Raw genomic sequence first — 24,031 nt, 5'->3', positions numbered from 1 at the left:
GCTAAGTAGTAAAATGAACTGGGTGTATATTTGAGCTTTGGATGGAGCCAGGCCAGCTGTTTCCCTCCTACTCACTAACTTCTTCCTGACTCAACGCGTGTATCAGTTTGGTATTGACCTTCTAATATAATTGTCAGCAAGACAGCAAATACCATTATTTTGAAAAATGTCAAGAATATTCCAGTAAAAAACAGATGGCAGCTGCAAGTTTACATCACCCACTTTTGGCAACATAAGACTCATAATTTGAGTCGGTTTTAAATCCTCCTGTTCCTACAGTGGGACCACGACTGTAACAAACATGTTATCCAAATGATGCCAAAAACATGGTGGTGATATTCAAATTCAAATTCAAATTCAAAATAGCGTGTGGGGGAAGCTTTGTGATGTTGTGATTGGAGGGAAGTGCAGCATAATGTGGTAGTGAAAGAAAAGTCAGCACTAGTTGAAGCAAACCTCACAAATTCCTCTATCTTTGTAATGATGTGCCGCAAGCTAATCCATTTCATGCCACGTCTTCATTTTGGTCCAAAGTGTGACGGTTGTAGACGCGGCCGGGCTTCTTTAACACTGCAGTCAGTCGTGCGTGCAACATGCAACAAATATTCAGGCGGAGCAGCGACTCAGAGACGGATCACAGACCAGCACTGCAGCTGTTGAACACTTTTATTCTGCACAATCTTGTCAATTCACCAAAACATCTGGAGGAATATTTAAGGCTGTAGAAAGACTTAAATGATACAAAAATCTGCGCAACAAAGAAGGAATTAAGGAATTAAGTTAGTAGGCTACAAATACAAAATATAAAATTTCATACTTAAAAAAAATTATACCTTATCAAACGCTGTGTATTTATTTACAAAGTTGATAAAACACCTCAAAATGAATACAGTTCTGGATCGCGCCTTTAAGAAACTCTCATAAATAAGAAGTTCAGGTATGAACAAAGTAGTCTCAATTCACATTTAAGTTGTTTTTCTACTCTCCCATTTAATTTTTTTTTTTGTTAAAATGATAAAATGTTCTTTCAATATTCTCACCTACAAGAGAAAACAAAAAACTTTTCAAAGAAGTTCACCGAGTGCTTCAAGGTAAAAGTTCAGCAAAGACTCGTGACGTGACGACGTGACGTCCGCTGGAGCCCCGAGCAGAACAGCTTCTCTACACACACCTCAACCATTCTGAAAGTTAACTTCACTTTCCTTCAAATGTCTGAAAAACATTTCCTTTACTCATGAGCGACAAACTAAACTAGACTGAATCCAAATGTGATCTTCAGATAATTGTGTTGTTAGCTCCGTCTTCGTGATCAGCTGACTGTGTTTGTGTTGTTCTCTCGCTACATGCTGTAAAGTCACTGATCGCCTCACATGATGTTAAAACTAGGAGGAAATTATCCATATTATCAACATACGGTCCTTCAAAACCTGGTGGTTTGGACCATCGATATTAACTTTCTGATTGTTGAGAATTCACAGAATTGCTTTCAATAGTGCAAATATGACTCAACACTGTGGATCCAACGATCAAAGAATATCTAACCTGGGGAAGCAGAGTGAGGCGTCACAGCCGGGCTCGTCTGGACCAGCAGGGATCAGATGTTACTCCTACGCCGCTTTGTAAACCGCTCATCTGCTTGTGGAGCTTGTTTGAAATTTTTCACATTTTTCACGAGGGCTCTGCAGGGAGAGGCATTATAAATACGGATAATTCCAGCGCTGACCTTTTGGCGAACTGTTTTTCAAGGCAACATCATCCTGGGCTGCTCTGCCCCGGGGCTCCTGTTGCTGAACTGGATCTCTGCAACATTAGCCAGGTTGAGTCTTGTCCGGGGGAATTACCAGACGGCCACAGCGAGCGCTCACAAACACATTTACAGCTGTACAACACAACCCAATCATTTAAATTGGCTTTAAAAGCCCCGGTTCCCCGATCCGATTAGCCGTCGATCAGACCGCAGTGAAGAGGTGAACGAGCAAGTCCAAAGTTAAAGGCCACCTGCTTTGTTTAATGTTCCCTGTCATCGTTTCCATCATCGCTGCAGATCGCTCACTTTCTGACTGATATAAAATAATAAAAAGGAGATGCTGAAGCAGTGGCAGTGCAGCCATAGTATTAAAGCAAGGGCTGGAAAATCACAAGCCTCATAGCTCAGAGAGTTCAACACACACACACACACACACACACATTCCAGGGTCATTACCACATCATCTTCACCAGATCTTGGGAAGTCATCCACACTAATCTAATAACAGCCAGAACCACTGTGGGACCTTTTTTTTTCCTTTTTTTTCCAGTGCAATACACGGTTCTCCCCCCCGGTCCGCTCCGGTCCTGCGTCATATCCATTCGATATGGTTTTGCTTGGTCCAGTTTCAATTCCCAGTCCGGTCAAGAGAAGAGCGGCCTCTACAACGATGGTTCAGTCCGGTATAGTAAAGGATCTAATGGAGTCTGTTCAGTCTTGTGCAGTCAAATCTAGTCCTCTACAGTCCAGTTTTGGTCAACTCCAGTCCCGTCGTGTCCGCTTCAAGTCGTCTCCTGGACTATAAAAACTCCACATAGTTTTCTGGTATTAGTCCCGTCCGGCCGTCCAGCGTCCCCTCCAGCCAGCCGGGCTCCCTGGAGGCATGAACTGGAGAAAAGAAAGAAGAATTTATGATGAGGAGACATGATGAACTGTGTGGAGGAAGGTCGGATCACCGCGTCACACACACACACACGTCCACTTCAACATAAAAGTGTTCAATACAGAACATTGTTATGACGTGATGAGTTTTGTTTGTAGTTATCATCTTCATTACGTCTATCAGAACTGAGATTTGTAATAACTTGTTGCACTGAAAATCTGTGGGGGGGCACCAGATCGCACAAAACACCAATTTCTACATAATGTGACTTTAACTTGAAAGATTGAAGGTTCAAAGTAATCTGAGAATACAAATGTAGTCATTTGTGCATTGGATGATGGAATGAGAGGCGTGAAGACTGCATGTAAACACACGGCAGATACAAGATGTCATGAAGCTGGAGCTGTTTGAACCACAATGACTCAGCGATTTTTTAGGTCACAACATTAACTAAATTAACTGCGTGTTCCCGTCACGTGCAGTTTAATGTGATGTTCTGATTAGAGATCCACTCAACGAGAGGCTAAAACACAGGAAGTCAAAAGGAACATTGACCAGAAATAAATGGTGTGTTCACCACATTGTTGTGCTCGAGGGAAATCTAAATCAGAAATTTCATCAAAGACAGGAACCGAATGTGAGCAGGGAACACGCCTGTCCCTGATTGTCATGGATCTGCCCGGTTTAAACAAATGTTAGGAGGTTCAGCGTTCGTAGTGAAACAGAATTCTTACGACCACCAAAAAGGACATTTTGCGGCTGTGGTATGAGGTCCGCGGGGACAGCTGAGATACTCGGTCCTTGGCTGGCCGTGAGCAGACTGAGGTGTTGAGATACCACTGTCGGGATTACATGTCCCCAAGGTCACATTTTGGCCCAAAAGGCTCCGATGACACTGCGCTGCGTTACATAATAGTCTTAACACAGCAAACTCTATTTAGGGTCTCGGGGTCTGAAGGTCCATGTGTCGACTGCCATGACCAAAAAAAGTGAATCCCTCCCGATCGTGAGTGTCTGTTCACCAACAACGTACCACGATCACCACACAGTTCAACTGTTATCTGTCTGATAACAAGTGGAGCAACATTAGAGCTGCGTAAGTAGTCGGATTATCTTTAAACGTGCAAATCTAGTTCTCGCTAGGAGAGTAAAGCATAAAAGTGATTTACAGTTTAGGAGCGTGGGGTTAGAGAGACCGATGAGGCTGCGGGGGACCTGTGTTGCTGAGCGGCAGAACCAAGAGAAAAAGTTCAGATCTGAAAGTTATTACGTTCTTGGCTGCTTGCAGAAGTAATTCATTGCAGTTGACTTTGTCTGTTACACTCCAGTCTGCCTGCCAGCCTCTAATATTCTCTTGAGAAGTGTGCAATAAGAGCAAGTGCACATCCAGGCTTATCTTACAGCCAGGTGCTGGATAAAAATACACCGAACAAATGGAATAATATATAATTTGCGCTATGGATTCAAGGAAAAGTATCATCATGCAACTCCAGTGCACCTTTCTCCTTCCTCCGACATGATCACCACACCTGAGATGGCGTGAAACAACATCTTTCCACTAAAGATGAACTCCAATCCAACAACGACGCTCGCTTCAGTCCTGCAACCTCCCAAGGCCGACCTTCCCTTTTGACATTAATCGTTTGTTTCTCGACAAACACCAACCCACATTCCTCCCTTTTTCCTCTCTGCTGGTGACTCACCGTTCTCAAAGATGGTCCCGGCGATGAAGGACAGCTCCGAGTCGTGCTCTGCTTTGCATGCATACAGCGCCCGAGCCTTCCTGCCCACAATACTGCAGACAAGAAGAGGGTGAGAGTGAGGACGGAGGTTGACTCAGGAAGAAAAATAGACAACTTTTTATTTGATACAATGCTTCATTTAGCTGCATCCACCAAGACCTCATGTGACACCTTAACTTACAAAGATCACAGACAAGTCTTTACATCATGAAGCTGTTTCACAAGTAACAAGCGGACATATTTGCAAATGATGGATTATTTCGAGTACGAGTCAAACTTTACAGAAGTTATCTTTTCTAACACGCATATTTCAAATATATAGAACCACTATTTTTCTTCTGTCACAAGACATTTTCTATATTCCTGTTGCTCATACAGAACCAGGACCAGCCACAGAACCTGGATGGGTTTTGATGGGTACAAATCTTGGAAGACACATCACGACATTTGAAACTTGAAACTGGAAGCCTTGTTGTAAAGTGACGGACACTGTAAGTCTGCCAAGGTTGAGCAGAGATTGAGCTTTTATTCCAATTTAGGTAAGATAAAAATAGTTGAGAATGCATCATTGATTACAGATGCTATATCAGCTTTATATTCCCTTCATTCATTGGAAATGTCAGCGGTCATGATCCACTGGAGGCTCCTTGCACCCACAGCAAATACCTTCAATAGTCCAGCCATGAGTAACAACGTACTTCAAGTAGCTACTTGTGCAAATAAGAGGTTAACAGCACTAAATGATTTAGTGGATTGTACTTAATGTGTGCTTGAATTAAATCTCCAGGCACTCCCAGAAGTCAAACACCTCGTATGTCTTCCCTGCATCACCTGCAGTTTCCTCTCTGAATGCTTCCCTGTGATTACTGACGAGCTGCCATTAAATTATAAGACAGCGATGTGGACCAACCTGATTGGGGATGAGTCACTGGAGGCAGAGGATATTGGTTGAGGACTTGAGGGTGCTGAGAACATCGGCCAGGAGGGAGAACGTGGCGAGGTGGGGCTCGGAGACGTCGCACTAATGAGCACATACACACAAAATGTGCAATTTACAGCGTACAGGTTTTATAGAAACAATCATTTACATATGCAAACAGTTCTGGACATTATCAGCGGTGTCCAGTGTGACTTTCTCAGGTTAAAGACATTTCTCGTACCTGGTCGGTATGCTGCTGCGACTCTTCGGGTTCAGCCTGGAAACACAAGATGGAAAAAAACAAAAAACAAGATGAAGTAACCCGTCATAATCCATGAGCCTCAAGGTTAAAGGTGGGTCAGCTGATTCTGGAGAAAGATGGTTGACTCTCATTCTGATGCTTTGGGTTGGTATTCAGCAGGAAACTCTAAACCACCTGGAAATGAGACTCAATCAACCGTCTCACCAGCTTCACCTTCACTAACGTCAGGCACTAAAATGTTTCTGGACTTGTGAAAACACAGGAAACATGTCTTACATGATATAATTGAGACATTATACCTCAACAAAGAGACTTGTTACTGAGGGGTTATCACTGCCAACTGAGGTCGTCCTGCATTAGCTTCTAGCATACAAGAAGCAATGACAAGTCTGCAGAGAAGACCTCAAGCTTAATGAGCAAAAACTGTGTAAAGATAAGAACCAAATCAATTAACTAAAAGGAGAAATGGACTCCCTAATAGATCTCAATGAGTGATGTAAGTCGTAGCCCGGAGATGAAGTCCAGAGGAGCCGCAAGACTAAATCATTTTTATCTTTATTCAAGTTAGCTGGACGCTAAACCAGAGGTTAGCCAGCTCGGTCACCATCTCCAACGGTATCCAGAGATTCATTGTAAGATCCATGCAGAACAGGCACCATCAAATATCGCCACGCTTGCGTTGTCATGGCAGCTGACCCATCACGTTTCTATGAAGTCTTGGCGACACAGTAGCCCTCACCCCTCACACACCAACCCTCGCCCTGAACTGGGGTTGTGAAAGGATATGAAGTATTTTTGTCTCCTAAATCAAACTGTGACAAATTACAGAAATAAAAGGAAAGTTATAAGAAAACTTGATGCGTTTAGGTGCAACATTTTGGTCTTCGGCTGATGGTCTTTGTTGCTTTCTGCTCAGGTGCAATTATGATATTTGAGCTATGTTAATTATGATGTTCTAGGAAAAACACCACGGCAATATTAGATCAACTCTGGGGACCAACATGGCTACACTCAAAATTAAGACGTGGTTCATTTATCTACTGTCAGTGGGGGTTTCTTTCCAAGCTTCCCAAGGTTGAGTGTGTATCCACAGGGATCTAATCCAATTTCTAAATGGTCAGCCCACACGATGCTGTAAAATATAATTCAGCCTTCTGTCTGACCAAGCTGTGTGCCTTCATCAATCCATTTGTCATCCCAACCATCTAATCTTCTGCTACAAGATGCTGGTATATTGACACCGTCAGCAGGCAAACACACACACACACACACACACACACACACACACACGGTGACCATGTTCATCATTCAAGCCTCAGTTTCTCTCTCAGAAATGACGGACAGGCCGACATCCATCACAGGCCGCTCTTAAGGATTAATGATGGTCTAGAACAGCAGAAGGTGAGAGACCAACAGCGAGGCATGTTGAATATCGAAGTGAGGCAACAGCACGAGGTGTAAAAGCAAAGAAAATGTATTCAGAGGCAATAAAATTACATAAAGGCAAGAGCAGCTTCTGCAACGAGCTTTGAGATAATATTTCTGCTCAATGCTTCAGGGGCTTATTATTTACGTAGGTCACCATGCAGCCATCACAAAAACACAATACATATCTGTCATACACAAGGACAGAAGACAGATCGCCCACCACCTTCCATTCACGCAGCAGCACTGACACAGCTCAGCCCGGCTGCTGTGCATCGTGACTGACAACACGTGTCTGCTTTTCTGCTTCCACATTATTTTGCCGCTCTGCCCATTATGAACCACACAAATACTGAATAAGCCTCAAAAGGCTGGATTCTACAGGCAAGGTTTATCTTCATGTCAAGTTCAAAACTGCTGCATGAGCCTGTTTGTTCCAATTTCTCCACCAGCAATTACACTTTGTATTGCACCACTGAGACATTTTGTTGAAGAATTTAGTTAAATGGTGCGAATGAAGTTAATACTGCTAACATACACATGAGTTTCAAAACCATTTCAAACATGTCAGTTTTCACAAAACACATGTTTGGCCATATCACAACAATTCACAAGAAGGTAAGTAAGTACAAAACATTTTTAATAGGATAAATATCACTGCTAGTTTCAGACTGAGAATTGTGCACCCACACCTCCTCTTTCTGCACTTTGCGCCCAGATTATCCGCCGTGGAATGAGCAAACTAGATTTGACCTTAAACGCAGCGTGCTGCACTTTAGTCCATTCGCATTAGACATAGATATAGATAGACCTAAATACGGCCCATGATGTCTTAGTTTGAATGTTTTATGTTTTTAATATGTCTCTTTTTAAGCCTAAAAAAACAAATGTGAGAATTTGGAGAGGCTGAAAAGTTCAGTTTATCCAGCAGACGCAGGGAAACACTACCTGTCGTTTGGAGAGTTTCTGCCATGCTCTCTCACTTTTAGTTACGGTTAGATCTCCACAATCTCCTGAGAAAAACACTTTGCTCTCGAGCAGTTACACGCGCCGCTGTGTCCACCAGCTAGCTGCTACATTTGTCTGTAGTGAAGCAGTCGTGAAGCTGCAGGCTGTCAAACCAAAACAAGCTGAAAGATGCTGAAAAGGTGTGAAGTGCAGAGAGTTGGCTGCTGACTCTGTGGGGGTGTACGCACTGTGATTTCATCCATTGTTCAAAACAAACATCAATTACAGCGGCTTTATAATTTATCATTTAAAACAAATGTGCATGGTACGATGCAGGGTACAACTTCTACAGCAGGTTCTGCTTTTTCTCTTGAACACCACTCTGCACATTAAATCAATCCGTTCAGAACAGGGCGTGATTTTTTTTAAACATTGATTTTCCCCTTTTGATGACGTGAAATATGGTTGCCATAGTGACACTGCTATAACCTGAGGCGAGATTTGGACTAATCGTGGTCTGTCTCTATGTAGGAACGAGCGCTGCTTCACTGACTGCTGTCGCTGCTGTCCCTCGTTCTACAGCAGTAAGAGGAGACGTGATAAATGTAAATGTTTTAAGTAGACACTCCAGCAGATCACAGGTCCAGGGCCTGACCACCGGAACACCGTGATTCAAAGGGGCTTCCCACCGGAGAGCACCATTAAGAGGCGTGTCCCCTCAGACGCTTGTTTGTGACATGTGGGGAGAGGAAATGAAAAGATGCTCAGTGCGTTAACATTGCATCTCCATGTTCTGTTTATAATTTTCACATTACACCAGCTCCTTAAATGTGTGGCAGCAGTGTTTTGTTCTCTGGCTGCTGTTTCTCTCAGTCTCTTTATACACAGCTTCTTAGCTTAGCTTTCTCGGCGAGTCGGCCAACGTTGTTTTATACATGTGCGGCTGAACAAAGCTAAGTTACAGACGTGTGGTGCAGCAAAGAGAAAGCTTTAACCCAGACGCAGAGATGTACAGTTTCCTCTGCAGGGTGAGACAGTTAGAGATTCATGTCAGAGCGACTGGCTACAGTGGTGAGTTCTGCTTAACGACAACACCGAGGGGACACACCGCCTCACGCTGGTAAACCACGATGTCGTCGTCCATCACAATGTTTCACTGCAGACATCTCCATATGTGAATTCTGCAGACGCCAGCCAACCCGAGTAGATTATACCGGCTTAAACTCTGCAGTGGGATCATATATTGCCAAGACAGAGTGACTGACGGATTTGAGATGGAAAGTTCATTCTTGATTCTTGGGAGCAGCAGTTGTCAGAACCATTTCACCTCACGGTCCACTCACAGTGGCTGTTTTGGAGCTCGCCATCATATCAGAAGGATGATGGATGTCTGAGTTGACAGTGTTTTGTGAATCTCTGAAAGAGAATCAACTTTCTCAACAGTTCTAATGTTTTTTGGTCAGTGCTCAGCAGATGGAGCTCCCACTGATGTCAAAAATAGACTGGAAACAGATCAAGAAGTAAGAAACTAATCTATGTAGACAGATATCTACGCATGGACGCAGAATCTGTAGGAGAGGGGAAATATTTTGGTATAAGAAATCTTCTGGTTTCCATTTGGAGTCCGTTCAGAGTTCGAGTGGTATTGACCAGGTCTGAACATGCAGGGAAACCAAAGAGGCAAAACACATTTGCCCAAAAGCAATCTCTGAACCCAGAGGCTATTGTCTGAAGATGATTTATATTTTATTACAATATACAGACTACTTGTTAAACAACTCGGCCGTAGATGTCGTCTGTGGTCACGAATCAAACTGTAAACAATGAGCAGCAGACAGAAGAGGAAATCTTCACCTGGATGTACTTCACGATGTACCTGGATATCGCTGTCGGACAATTGCTGATCGATGTCAGTACAAATAAAACTAAACAAACAAGCCCAACTTCAGCATATTCAGGATTCATATCAATGGGATTATGTGTCATGTTTTAGACTTTTAGACAACTTAAAGTAAAATGAGCACAAAGTTCTGTTCCGGTTCTGTTGCTAATTTATTTATGAAGCCGTCAGCTTGAGCGACGGTCTCAACAATCCAGCTTCCATCTCCATCTGTCACCCGCTGTCTGTCACTTCGCTCCCTCTCATCGGCTTTCTCTGTTTCAATTTCTCTCCGTGCTATCTGGCCCCTTCTAACACATTCTTCTTCCCTCCTCCCTCCAGCAGAGCCGCTGGAAGAGACGGGGAGGAAAGATTTCCAGCTGACAATCAAGAAACTTTGATTGAGGACACGAGTCAACAGCATTTTCTGCCCTCTGCTTGAGAAGGAATCAATTTTGCTCTCTTCACATTTGCTGGCATACTACACAAAAAAATGAGGAATATGACAGGTTGCAAAGTGAACCATCTAGTTTGCAGCTGAATGTAGTCAGCCCATTACACGCAGAGCACATTCAACAGCTGATTTAATTAAACTGATGTCTTGTCTCTCCCTGCTGCACCTGACAGGCCATCAATTCACAAAGAGCCATCTGAAAGCTGCCTTTGATGACAGCATGCACCTGAAATTTAAAGACACGGTATCTGTTGCTCTCAAGGCTGTAAAGAGGCTGATCAATGCCTGATCCAAAATCAAAGTAAGCATTTTGTTTGCCACCAGAATGATGAGTGTGTGTCTGTATTTACTCTCATCTTCAGCAACAGCAGAATGAAACTCCTGTCGGAAACTTGATTTGAATCTTTCAGGAGCGACTGAGAGAGCGCACTGTAATTATCAGAAGATCTGAAAGCATGACAGAGATCGTTACGCTGAAGGCTTAAAAGAGAGGATGGATGAAAACGGGGGGAAAAAAAGGGGTAAAAGCAGTCGAGGTAGACACTGTAACTGCTGTGTGTGTGTGTGTGTGTGTGTGTGTGTGTGTGTGTGTGTGTAACTGGGTGATATATTGCAGAAGGAAATATTTCTTTGACATGTTTCCTTGAAAATATTTCAGTCACAACGGACCAGTTTCTCACACGTCGCACGTCTCTTTATCTCTTCATCTCTATAATCTCTCTCCATCCAGTTCTTGCTCTTCACTTTCTACTTTCACTGATGTTCTCTCAAATGTCAAACAGAGCGCAGAAATAAATATAAATTCTTGACTTTCCCTGGGGAGCACAGAGAAAGACAGAAAGAGACGTTTTGCCATTTATACTTTCACCTCGGTACGAACGTCAGACGTCCACGACTCGCTTTCACCTTGTGAAGATCTCTTAAGTAGGAATGTATCGTCTTCTGCTTAAGGGCCATTTACAATATAAATCTGAATGACCTGCAAATGTCAAGCTCAGACTACAGAAGAAACACAAGGGTGCAAAAAGCTGTCAGGAATATTTCAATAATGAGCATCATAAATTCCCGCTGCTGCTGTCGTCACAGAGGTGTCACTGAGTCCTACATTTTCCATCAGGGCTTTCCCATGCATGTGCTAACTCGGTATTTGCATCTCCACAACAGGACTACTGTGTTCTCGTATTCCTAAATGTCAAGTAGATTCACATCAGTGACATGTTTAGTCCAAAACACAGTGATCCATTATCATCATCTGTGAAGAAAGACTCTGACAGCAGACACCATGGTCCCTGTTAATCAGCTCGATCCGGAGACGGCAGCCGTTTCTTTCTTTGAGGGTCGTCTATGCCCGCACTCTAGCCTACAACAGCTAAACAACTAAGTGATCATGAAGACGTGTGACCTAGTTTAAATCTAGCTGGTGGTCAAAGGAGAGGCTGTAAACATTCTTCTTCCCTCTAGTGTCATTGAAGAACAGCTGCTATCAAAAATAAACTAATTCAGTAGTAAAAACATTAAATTTCAGGCACATTTTTCACAATAAAAGTACCCCCTTATTTTGTTATTTAAACCTTAACTCTCCTCCAGGTTACGTCGCATTCTTAGATCGATTCTTCTCCACCAGCAGGACGGCAGCGAGCGGAACAAGCTACTGCTAACGTGAGATGTTCAAAAAGCTTCTTTTTAGTAAACTCTGTGTACACAAACAATGTTCTCAATGCTCGTGTTCATGTGTCGAGACCCTGGTGATACTACCAGCAAAGTTTCATGTTGTGTCGAGACTTCTTAGTGTTCTAAAAATAGAGATTTTGATGCCATCGTAAAAGTGCCCGTAGCACTCCCATTGAAAATGAGTTTGACCCGAAAACTAAAAAACAGTAAATCTTAAAAGTGCCTCTTTCGGTGTAATTATGCTTTTACATGAAGGTTTGACTCAAAAAAAAAAAAAGCCTAGGTTGCATTTTGGTGAGAGTTTCACTTTAAAACCTGTCAATATTTTTCTCTATACTTCTCTATATATTTTCCTTTACAAACTATTATTTTGACTGCTGATATGATTTCAACATTGCAACGATCACTATCATCCAACATATCGACTTGCTTCACGCTACATGACTGTACAGCCTGCGGTTCTGCTCAGCTCAGATGTCATCAGTTATATTTACAGCAGCGCAGACGGGAGGGCGAGCTGGAAGGCGAAGGAGGAGGCGAAACCGAAAATGCCACAGAGAGGAAGTGTACCAAGAACTTCAACATTAAAGATATACAGTGCTATCGGGTTGCAGCTTTGAAACACAATCGAGAAAGTTGAGTTGAATCCTTCATGACGACTGCCAGCGCTCGCTGTAATTATCAGAAGATCCAAGAGATGACAGGGAGTGTTACGCTGAAGGCGAAGAAAAGGGGAAAACGAGGGCGAGGCAGACACATGTAACTGGGTTTCTGACACCGCGCGCATGTGTGTGTGTGTGTGTGTGTGTGTGTGTGTGTGTGTGCGCGTGCATAATTAGGTGGTACATTGCAGGAAGAAGAAATATTTCTTTGACAGGTTTCCTAGAAATCACTCGCGGTACGGTCGCCCAGCTTCTCACGCATCGCCCTTCTTTTATCTTTTATCCAGTTTACATCTCTTTTCTCTCTTCATCTCTTTAATCTCGCTGCATCCATTTCTTGCTCTTCACTGTTTTTTTTGTGCTTTTACTGCTTTTCTCTCAAATGTCAAACAGAGCCGAGAAATTAAATATAAATTTGTGACTTTCCCCGAGGAGCACAGGAAAGAGAGCAAGAGACGTTTTGCCATTTATACTTTCACCTCAGTACGAACGTCAGATCTGAAGTCGAGTCCGAGGGGTCAGCAGTCGTATTAATCACATATGCTAGTCGACAGCGTTACAGAGGTCACACATTAAACTTCTCACTTGTCTTCTTTGCCAATTTGACTTTCTTACGTTCGGTCATTGTGAGAGGGAGTAGTGGGGGTGTGATTTGTTTCTGAGAAAGCTTTAAAGGAATATTTTGAAAGAGGTGTGAGGAAACATCCCGGCATTTCTCACCTGAAAAACAAACCACCAACAGTAGCCAGAGTGCTGAAACTGAAAATAACATCCGCCTCAGAGGAATGCCGGGTTCTGAGGGCCCAGCTGTTAACCCCTGACCTGTGGACCTCTCTCTCGTCACTGATGAGGGTGCAGCCGGGCTTTTCTTGGAGAATCAGAACGCCTGGCTCTTGGAGTTTGAGAAAACACGGCCTGGGCTGAGATCCCAGTAAATTACCCCAGAGTGACTCTCTTGACTGATGTTAAAACATTTAGCATTTTATGTTGTAAATGGACTTTAATAAATGATGTTGACGTTGGCATCTGTGCGTTGGTGGATAAGCTCACTCACAGGAGAATCGTTTATCCTTAATCTTTGTTGCAGGGATTTAAAAGGAAACGTAGTATTTGCACGTGCATTGCAGTGCAAAAGAAATCCTGACATCCTTCCGCATATAAGTGAAGCTCCAAAAACACTTTGAAACTACACTACTCACAATGAAACTCCATATTGTCTCTTTGGACCGCACGTCTCTGAAATTTCATACCCTCAGATTGTAATCTGTCCAAGCTGAGATAACTTTGATTACATGACTCTGACAGCATCAGGGTTAGCCTTCCAAGATACTGCAAAGTCCCCTCCAGCGTAAAGAAATCATTATAAAACTGTTATTATACAACTACACCGGCTGCGAGGAACTCAAAACTGATGTTAATGTGTAGATAAAATCAGCGGACTGCCCCTTTAACTGGTCAAACTTTAGACGACCAGACAAATATTATTGAACTTTTACCACAAAGAGACGAATGTGTAACTACTAACGTCAAGATGTCTCCTCGTATCGACTTTATGTATCAGTGCTTCAGCTGATTTGAGTTTCCTCTGTCTAATTTCATTATAGTTAATGTTTCAGTTTATCCTCCGTATAAAAGCCTTATTGAGAACAGACGTATGGTTTCCAATCATCCACACAACCCAAAAAAAAAAAAGAGGCTCCCACTGGCTCTCTACCTCGATTAAACTCATACTTGAGGATGCAATGGTGGAAATTATGTTATTATACTGTGCTGTTGCTTTCTATTCTGAAAAGATCTAATAAAACCCAAGTTACAGAGAAGAAATACACTTACAGGATTTAGGAGCATCACATGATTGCTTATTGCAACCAACTGAACACACCTCGTCTCAGCCTCTCCTCTCTGCGACTGTGTTCGCTTCGTCTGTTCCAGAAAGCAGCCGGTGCAACGTAGAAGAGGACCTGTTCTCTATTACCATGTAAAAAACTGATTTCAAGGTAACAAATTCACAACAACTCTTAGTTTCAGGTGATTATACATTAATGAAAACATCATCGCGTATTTAAAGTCCACTTCACCTCCATTATAAACACAGTTTTGTGTATAAAGGGACTCCATTTGCACTTTGTTGTGCAACCCTGTGTTTTAGAATGACGTTTCGGCTCTGTATTTTTAGGAAACTCTGAAATACTGCACCCTCAGTCAAGTCGTATGACTATTTCTGGCTGGTATGTCATAATTTTCTCATCACTTTTCATTGCTGTACAGGAGAATGGAGGTTTTTGTCACACAACATCTCATCTGTTATGACAGAGAGTATGTGTTTGCAAGAGCACGTCTGCAAACATGCTCACAGTTAAATCCGTTGGCTATAATCTGTGACCCGCGGGTCTAAACTGGCTCCTGACCTGAGAGTGACTGTAGATCAGTCATTCTTTTATCCTGTTTAACCGTTTGTTTGCCCGATTTAAAGGGTAATTCTGACATAAAGTGCAGCAATTCAAAGAGCCACACATAATCTCACTCAATAAAATGCTAAATGAGTCTGTCCTCCATCCGTTATTCATCCTTTAGTTACACGTTTCAAGGACAACATGGCCGTTTCACAGTAGTGCAGATTCTTTTCTAACTTTATAAACAGGAGGTTTGAATTTGTCATTTTTTTATAAAATGAAGACTTCCCTTTCAAATGTTATCACATCATTTTCATTGTGTCACTACCTACAGGATCAATCAGCAAAGAATAAGTAACAAAACACGTATTTCTATGCAACTAATTCTGTATTTCTGAGGAGAATCTGATGTCATTTTTCTTCTCTTTCATGTTTGAGCTTGACTTAACTTTGTACCGAACTCACAGAGATCGATATTATAATTACGGATTTGCATCCATGAGCAAGAAGCCAAACACGCATCTCCCTCAGTTTTGGAACAGTTGCTTTAAAAAGGATAACCTCGGTCTGAGCCTAGTTACACTTTTCCAAATGTTTCCGACAATGTTCAAACCCAGAGAGCTAACGAGGAAACAGTTTGTTTCATTCGGTCGTCACAGCTTATTAAACATTCAGAGTGAGGAAGGACGTCGGCGTGACTAGTCATAGGTAATAAATTACATATATGTGTGTTAATCTGGAGGAGAAAGCTGTATTCATGCTCTCTGGTTTTGCTGGTGGACAAACACTTCTCTTCTTCCATGCATGGAAATAAAACAGAGCCATTAAGTGCAAAGAGCATAAAGCTTTCCATGTGACAAGATGCTTTAGCGACTAAATTGTCCGGAGCCGAGTTAATGAAGGCAGATCTATTTCACTTTTCACACATGCATATATACGTACAAAACGTACATTTAAGTGCTGAATGTATGAAACACTTGACTGCACTGGATCCACACAAGGCAGGAAATAAGCTTGTGAACATGTCATTTTAACGCATCGTTGGCAGTTTCATGTCCAACAGGTTGTTCACCTCTGACGTGTAATGCCTCTTGAATGTGACTCATGATGGGAAACCATCAAAATAAAATACAAAACAATTTTCTGTCTCCCTGCTTCTCTCAGTGCTCTTGACCAGCTCTTACAGACACTTCATCTCCTCGCTTTTATTGTTCTCTTTTAGCATTTACAGACGATGTGTCTCTTCTATCTTTGCATAACTTGAAATGGACCCCGGCCTCGGTTTACAAAAGCCACAAAAAGGTATATAATATCCTAACTATAAGCATAATAAAAACATAATAGCAATAATAATTAACTGTCTGATATTTTGTCCTTTTAATCTTAGTTCAGACTTTCCACTTTGTGAAGCACAGCTCACACACCACACGTGAAAAGGATCATAACTTTGCAACTAATGTGATAATTCTGTAGCATTTGGAGGACGACCCCACTGACGACCCCACTGACAAGCATCTGCCTGTCAGTGGGGTCCATATGCACATTGTAAGATTCATAATATACAGTAGAGGCAGCCGCACAAAACAGCGGTTAAATGCAGCCTTTTCATTTGGCCGTGTGATTGCAGGGCTCGTTCAGCGGCCGACACAAAGTCACGACTGTTCTTCCACACAGTAATTGCATGTAAGTGTACAGTTGTGGTCTGCGGTCCTTCATCTCATCATGTGATTGTCTTGTCAGGCGGAAATCTTCAAGCACAAAATAGAAGATAATATGGTTTCCCCAGAGGAACAATCATATACACGACGGGGCGGCTGTGGCTCAGGAGACTAAGTGGTCATCCACCTATCAGAGAGTCGGGGGTTCGATTTCCAGATCCTCTAGTCTACATATCAAAGTGTCCTTGGGTGAGATACTGAATCTAAATTTGCCTTGAACGGTTCTGTTGTTACTGTCAACAATCAATATGTGTGCATGAATGAGTGCAGCTGAAGTGTGTTGTAAAGAACTGTTGATACGACGAGAAAGAAGCTGAATACATTTAGCTTTTACAGCACAACTGCAGGTTTCTACACATCACATACTGAAAGAAGAACTTAATAATATGTGATAATCATGCCATCAGCATCTCTGTGTCATGTTGAAGAGCACTAACACAGATTCAGCATAAAGTATTAATTAGTACTAATATAAGTACAAGCAATAAGTACTAATATTTGGAAATATGAGATGAATCATCACGTTTGATGAGTTTATGTTTATTCTAACAAATGGAATGAACGTTCTTAAATGTATCACAAACATGTTTTATATGAATCAATTAGCCAGGAAATGTCACAACTGTGAAATGTACAGAATTTCACCATAATTTCATTGTTTATTTTTGTACATTTCCAAAGTTGCTTCCACCGTAACGAGCTGTAACAACAACTATCTGTGAGTGAGAGATCAGAAGGGTGAAGATGAAGGAGAGCGAGGGAGCAGAGGAGATGAGATGGCAGTGGGAAGACGGAGGGAGAAGAATAATCAGCGGTGACGTGCAATCGACTTGGTGACAGGCTGCGCTGGAAGCTCTTTCACCGCCGTGTCAGTAATAAGATGATTGGTCGTGTGTGTCTCCTCTTTGCTCTAACAAAGACTTTCTCAACACCAAAGTGGCTCGTAGAAAAAGCGGTGAGGGAACGCGTGATGACTGACAGGAGCATGAAGACGCAGAGAGTGTGTGTGTGTGTGTGTGTGTGTTTATTATGTCTGTGTGTGCTCAGCATCGTGTCGCTGTGAATTCCATATGCAGGCGTCTGTTAATCACCTCAGGATGGGCTGGTCCACTGTTTATATGAACATATACAGAACTTCTCACAGGCAGAGAAGCCGGTTCAGACCTGCACAAACATTTCTGTTTAAGTGAAGTCTTTAGATTTCAGTTGTGTACACTGCTGCTCAGACACTGACACAGCTGGAAACATCCAAGATACACACACCAGCTACTTTTTATAGCTTGATTATATACAAAACTTACTAAACTAGATCATGAAACTGCTACATGATATTTTTATGTGTGCATGCATGAGAGTGGGATCTTAACTTCTTGTTCTGATTCAACATTTCCCTCATTCACAAGAAAAACACACAACCTTCCCTTGTTGTGTGTCCATGTGTGCTCATATGTTCCTGGGTCTGTGAATTTCTTTGTGCATGAAAACAAGTGCATGTGTAGATTGTTGGATGTGTTTGTGTGTATTTGAATTGAATATTTGCACTCTTGTGTGTCTTTGCGGGTACACACTCTCCGCCCCGCACACACAAACACTGTTGAGCTGTAAAGCTTTTATTCATTTTGCTTATCGAGACATTTCTCTGACTGTTTTATCTTTACATCTGCCCTGTCGACCAGGACTCCCTGAAGATCTTCCTGACTCTTAAACAATGAATTAATTAAATCTGTCTTGATGTGTAAAGCACTTTGGCTCCATCATACATGGAAGGTTCATCGTTTATTGTTCAGTGAAGGATTTCCTTGAAAAAAGTTTTTTTGTTTCTCCTTATAATTTGGATTAACTTCAGTTTAAAGTAAGAAAACAAATCTTACAGTAAACTAATCTCACTGCTACTAGACAATAAAGAGAAATTTAGAAATGTAGAAATCTAAATAATAGATCCTAAAGTATCTGAGGAACTTCACAGGTTGAGTTCAGTGTCATATTCTGATCTCTCTACTCACAGAGAGCTGGGTCGGATCTGCCGAGCGTCCTGCTCGCCGTCGTTGCTCGTCAGGCTGTGTCTCGGGGTTCGACCGTGGCTGCTGCTGTTGCTGCTGCTGCTGCTGTTACAGTTGGCAGAGGAGGACACGGGCTGCAGCTCGGCTGCTGTTCCTACGCTGTTCCTCTTCTCACCTACGACAACCAAGAAAGATTTTACAACTCTGAGTGTTTTCAGACAGAAAAATGTTCCCTGCTTCTTTCTGTAAGCTGCTACTTTTGTTCTGGTTAGCCTTTTCCTGCTGTGAAACCAAACATCTGTTGACTGGGAGTTCTCTCTGATCATAAGCTAAACAGATCAAACCATAACCGACCGCTGACAGTCTGTTGTTTATTCTTTCCAACAGAGAGTGGTGGTTATACAGACTCCATTCAAGATGAGCATACAGCCACACATGCAGTCAACTTTAACAAAAGAAATGGAGCAATCAATAACATTTTTTTACTTCTAACAGGCTGATTACGTGCTCACCTTTCTGGGAATGTGTTGGTGTGTGGAAGAGTGTGAGCGGCCTCTCGCTGCACGACGGCGCTTTGACCTCAGCGCTTCTCCTCCTCGGCAGGTTGAGCTGCATGTTGGTCGGCCCGCTCGCAGAACTCGGCATGTCCCTGAATATCTGCACGAAAACGACGAATGACAGCGTTTGTGAAAGATAAGAAACAATACAGACATTTACAAAACAAACGCTCCAGTAGAAAGTAACATTTTTGTTTTCTCTGATAAAGTGGAAATGTTTCCAAATTCAAATCACGGATGATCAACTCGACTTCTCCAAACAGAAGGAAGAAGAAATTAGCATTTTCACTGGAGAACGAAATCTAAAACGGAGAAAAGATGAGAAGTGTTTATTCACCCATTTAAACGTCTGCAACAGAGACATGAACGCAGATAGAGGTGAAATGATTTACATTTATACGACCTGCAACACATCCTGATGTCACAGGCTGTCAGCTGTGTGCACACGGCCTGTGATGTCACGACTCTATAACTGTTATATTCAGCACCAACTTCACACTGATGAAGTCTACTGTCAGTCTGAAGAGTGGATGTGCGCAGCATGTTGTAACTGCAGGGTGAAATCACTCAATGCTTCAATGCAACAACATGCAAAATATTGTGATTTGATTCAGGATCAGAGCTAAAAACAGGAACACAACACAAATCAAAGGTCTGCAAAACCACCTGCAGACCTCTGACTCACTTCATGCTGAGTTAGTGATTCATGTCCTCCCGCTCTCTGTTGAATACAGAGTCGGTCTCAAATAAGAGCCTACAGGGTAAATCTAATATTAATTCCTGGTTTATTGTTTGAGAATTGCAGCCTGAGCAGACCAGAGTCTTTAACACAGCTGCTCACTGCTGTTTCAAAAACTTCTTTTAACTGGGAATAATTACATGTGCAGAAGCTTAACACCGGGGAACATTACGTGCTTCAGTCTGCGATTTCATGGCACTGATCGTGACACTGCTGAAATTTATTTCTGCTTTTTCAAGCACAATTAGGCAAGATTCAGAAAATACCCTGCTGAGATAAAAATATAGAAGCGATCACCGATTACGTATCACTTCTTCAGCTTGATGTTTTTTTTTCCACAGCTGGTGCTGCTCTGCCTGTATTAGTCTGTTATTTCAGCCAAAGTCAAATGTCATCATGGCTTCATCCATTTATCTGTCAGCCCCTTTTTTCTGCTCTGCTGGCAGCTCCACACCCAAAGCTCCACTCAAGATGGAAAACAGAGGAAAAAAAAAAACATATGTGAGTGCAGGAGAACCATTTTAACACACTGACTCAGTTGTTTTGGAGTTGTATAAGCAGGATCACATGAAACCTACCAATATTTCTGTAACCCTGGAAACCCCTCGAGGCGAACCGGGATGTGTGACGCTGCGCTTTATAAATAAAAAGGAGCCGGTTTGACTTGTAGCTCCAGGAAATCATTTCAAACCATTTTCCACCAAAATGAAATATTTTTTCATTTAAAATAGATACTGTGAAGGAAAGAGAATAAGAATGGCTCCAGAGGAGCTTCAGGCTGACTGCAGCAAACAAAATGAGCAGAATGTTTTGACCTCATCATCATTTTATTTGTCACGAGAGGGCGGACGTGTGAAGCGCGGGCGATCTTTCAGGACTGCAGAGGACCGAGAGGGCGACAGCGTCTCGTGCATGTGAGTCATCGCTTCATGTGTGAATCCACGCAGGCAACACATGTTCTACTCGTCTGTGTGTCTTACCGTTTGTTTCCGTCACTGGCTGAACATACTGTGTGCACAATGCTAGGGTCTCAAACAGCTGATTTGTCTGTTGCCATGGTGACGTGTGTAAGCAGCTTGGGCCTGCCAATAAGCTGCTTGGATCGGCAGGGGAAAGTGGCTTTGAAGTGTGTAGATTAAATACATGTGCGTCAGGTGCTCATTCACATATAAATGATTACGTGTGTTAATTTCTGCTTTAATTGCGCAATTACACAAAAGTCAATCCCCTTAACAATGCCACGGGACTCCTTTAATCCTCAACCACGAATGCTACTGTTTGAACACACACACACACACACACACACACACACACACACACACACACCTTCTCATGATGCTCTATGAGGATCTCTACTACAATGTTCTGAAACTTGATGTCCATGATGGCTGCAACCGTCTCCTCCTGTGGGCGGAGCAGAGTTGGGCCGAAGACCACGCCCAGGTTGGCGACGGTCATCAGGTTGTGCTGGTGGTGGCTGGCCACACTGTTCAGACAGAGAGACAGAGAGAGAATCACGTCACCATCTTTCAGCTCCTTGTTTTGGTTCTCACACCCCGTGACTGAAGAGTATCTGTCGTATCTGACCGCCTTCATCTCCTCTGAGTACACAGAGTGAACTGGCAGCTGAGTGTTTGTTCACGACTGACAGAAAAACCTTTAAGGCAATCTTGTTTTGACTGATGCGATAAACCTTCTGATCTGATCTGAACTGAACGAGACAAAGAGCTGAGGTGTTCATTCAACCACTCGACCTATAAGACAGGTGTAATCCACTAAGCTCAGGTAATTATGTGCATGCTCACAGAAATACCTGCGTTCGCACACGCCTACATGCTGTTGAAACATGGCCGATGTCCCATTTGACACACATTATATCATGCAGCTATTGCTGAAGAATATCCCAATAAAGCCACAGGGCTTAGATGAGGGTTTAGAGTGAAAACACAATGCTAGTAGGCTGCATTAGAGGAATAACTGTACATAAGCCAACAGAGTCATGCCCTGCTTTTTTGCTTAGGGGCTGCAGCAGCTTGTGGTTATGTAAACTACAGACAGACAGCCTGTTTGACTCACAGATTATCTTGTCTGTGTTGTTTTTATTCAGCAGGTGAACAACACAAAGGGGGGAGAAACAAAAACATGGAGAGGCACTTGTCAGGGAATGTACTTCATATGAAAAAATTAGATCTTTGCAGGAGACTTGCAGCCAATTTGTTGAACTTAATCATCCGGAGTGCTCATCAGCATCTGCCCTGATGAAATGCCCTCGAGCAAAATGTCGAGTTCCAATCAGTTCAAAGGGTAAGTAGCATCCTATTATCCTGCAGCACTCATGTGGTGATTTGCAGGTCAAAAGACACGACAGACGCTGAGGTTGAAAAAAGGACACGTGACTTTATTTCAGCGTGGAGTTAATACCTGCTTTAGACTGAGATATAAGCAATTTAAGTCCCGTTAAAAGGTGATTATGTAAAAATGTAGCCCTATTTTAACCTAACCATGGCTTCGGTGGGTGAGTGGGGAAATAGTTTTGGCCCGGTGACTGCTGCATGGTTTCTATTTTCAGCACATGCTGCCTTGATCATGCGGTCAAGAGATTACACGGAGCCTTAATCCACCTCGAGGACGGACAACAACAACAACAATCAAGCTGAGGAGAATCACAGCGATGTGGGCACAGAAATAGAGAAACTGCTAAAATTAACCACCATGCTGTTTCTGTATCCGCCGCGCACAATGTCTGACGCAGCTTAACAATAAAAGACTGCAGTGGTCCAGGTGTGTGATGTTCTCCACCTACTTGCCCAGGTGTTTCATCAGCAGCTCCAGCATCTGTCGGTTCTTCTCAGGGAGCCGATGAACCAGAGCATGGATCTCTGTCACCCTGGCCTCCGGATTGTCCAACTCTGGACAGAGACAGAAAGAGCAGCAGACTGTTAAAGACACAAAGACCTCAGCGTGAGGTGTCACACTTCATGATTTCTTTATAAGACAAGACAATAAGACAAAAAAGGCAGTCAGACGCTCACGAAAAGACAGTTTAAGTCACTCTGCTGCAAATTTATAAAACTGTGTTCTGCTGAGTAACAGGTGGACAGGCAGGGGAGACAGACAGGTAGGCACAGAGACTTTTTGTTGATGAATAACTATAATCAGTCACGGCTGCAGAGTCAGTCGATGGAGCGGTGACAGCAGTCTCACACTAGATCAACCCTCTGGTCCTTCCTGTCAGCGCCAGGCAATACACAACCAGCGGAGCATCTCCCACACAGAGACGCCAACCAACAGAGCTGACAAGCTAAAACACACACACACACACACACACACACACACACACACACCAAAACACTCAAATATACAGTGAACACAGAGCAAATATTTGCAAGCACTTATACACAAGCCTACAGAGAGGAAATCCACTAAAAGCATACTTATTATGTATTAAGCAGAGAGACGCAGAGCAAACACTAACAACAAGAACATGTAACCAGTCAAACACACACACACACACACGCTCATTTAAAAGCCTGTAACATAAACATGCATGTGCACGTCCACTTCACCCACACATACCTCCAAACAGATGCATGCACATGAAAACACTCTCACTCGTCGCTCTCCATCAGGCCGTCGTGGTATCCAGCAGCTCACACACATTATGCTGAAGCACACACTTTTCTCTTAGTTTAACACTATTGAACATGTGTTTGTTCTATCCAGGAGTAAAAGAAGCTGAATTCAACTGGCATCCATCTTCAACTTGTTGGAGGAGTGACACACTTTCTCCATCACAGTCTGGCGTGTTGGAGCTCAGTACGTACTGTAGATGCCAGCTCTGTGTAGACCAGCGTCTGTAAGGAGCACTGACAAACACTTCTGTCATCTCGTCGCAAACACAGACTTGGGAAACAATTTAAAGATAACGGCTCCACCACAAAGTCCCAGATCACGCTGCTGAACGCGACAGGCCAGCGCAGGACAAGGAGACGCGTTATGTCATCGATGCTGGACGTTCAAACACAGTCAAAG

The 24,031-nt window shown here is 42.8% G+C and overlaps 1 protein-coding gene across 1 annotated transcript in view; it reads right to left on the bottom strand.

Annotated features, from left to right (window-relative positions):
* Nucleotides 1-648: 648 nt before the first annotated feature.
* Nucleotides 649-24,031, bottom strand: part of LOC115594366 (rho GTPase-activating protein 26) — an 86,903-nt gene continuing 63,520 nt past the window's right edge. The window contains exons 16-23 of the mRNA XM_030438411.1: nt 22,803-22,908; nt 21,326-21,485; nt 19,216-19,360; nt 18,707-18,878; nt 5,533-5,568; nt 5,283-5,393; nt 4,334-4,425; nt 649-2,635 (exon numbers count right to left, since the gene is read on the bottom strand). Of these exons, the coding sequence (XP_030294271.1) occupies nt 2,547-2,635; nt 4,334-4,425; nt 5,283-5,393; nt 5,533-5,568; nt 18,707-18,878; nt 19,216-19,360; nt 21,326-21,485; nt 22,803-22,908 (911 nt within the window). The 3' untranslated portion in view covers nt 649-2,546. The remainder of the gene's footprint in view (nt 2,636-4,333; nt 4,426-5,282; nt 5,394-5,532; nt 5,569-18,706; nt 18,879-19,215; nt 19,361-21,325; nt 21,486-22,802; nt 22,909-24,031) is intronic.

This window comes from Sparus aurata, chromosome 13, assembly GCF_900880675.1.
Source record: "Sparus aurata chromosome 13, fSpaAur1.1, whole genome shotgun sequence".
Classification (NCBI taxonomy): Eukaryota; Metazoa; Chordata; class Actinopteri; order Spariformes; family Sparidae; genus Sparus; species Sparus aurata.
The sequence above is the reverse complement of the archived record's forward strand: the minus strand, read 5'-3'. Positions and strand labels throughout refer to the sequence as shown.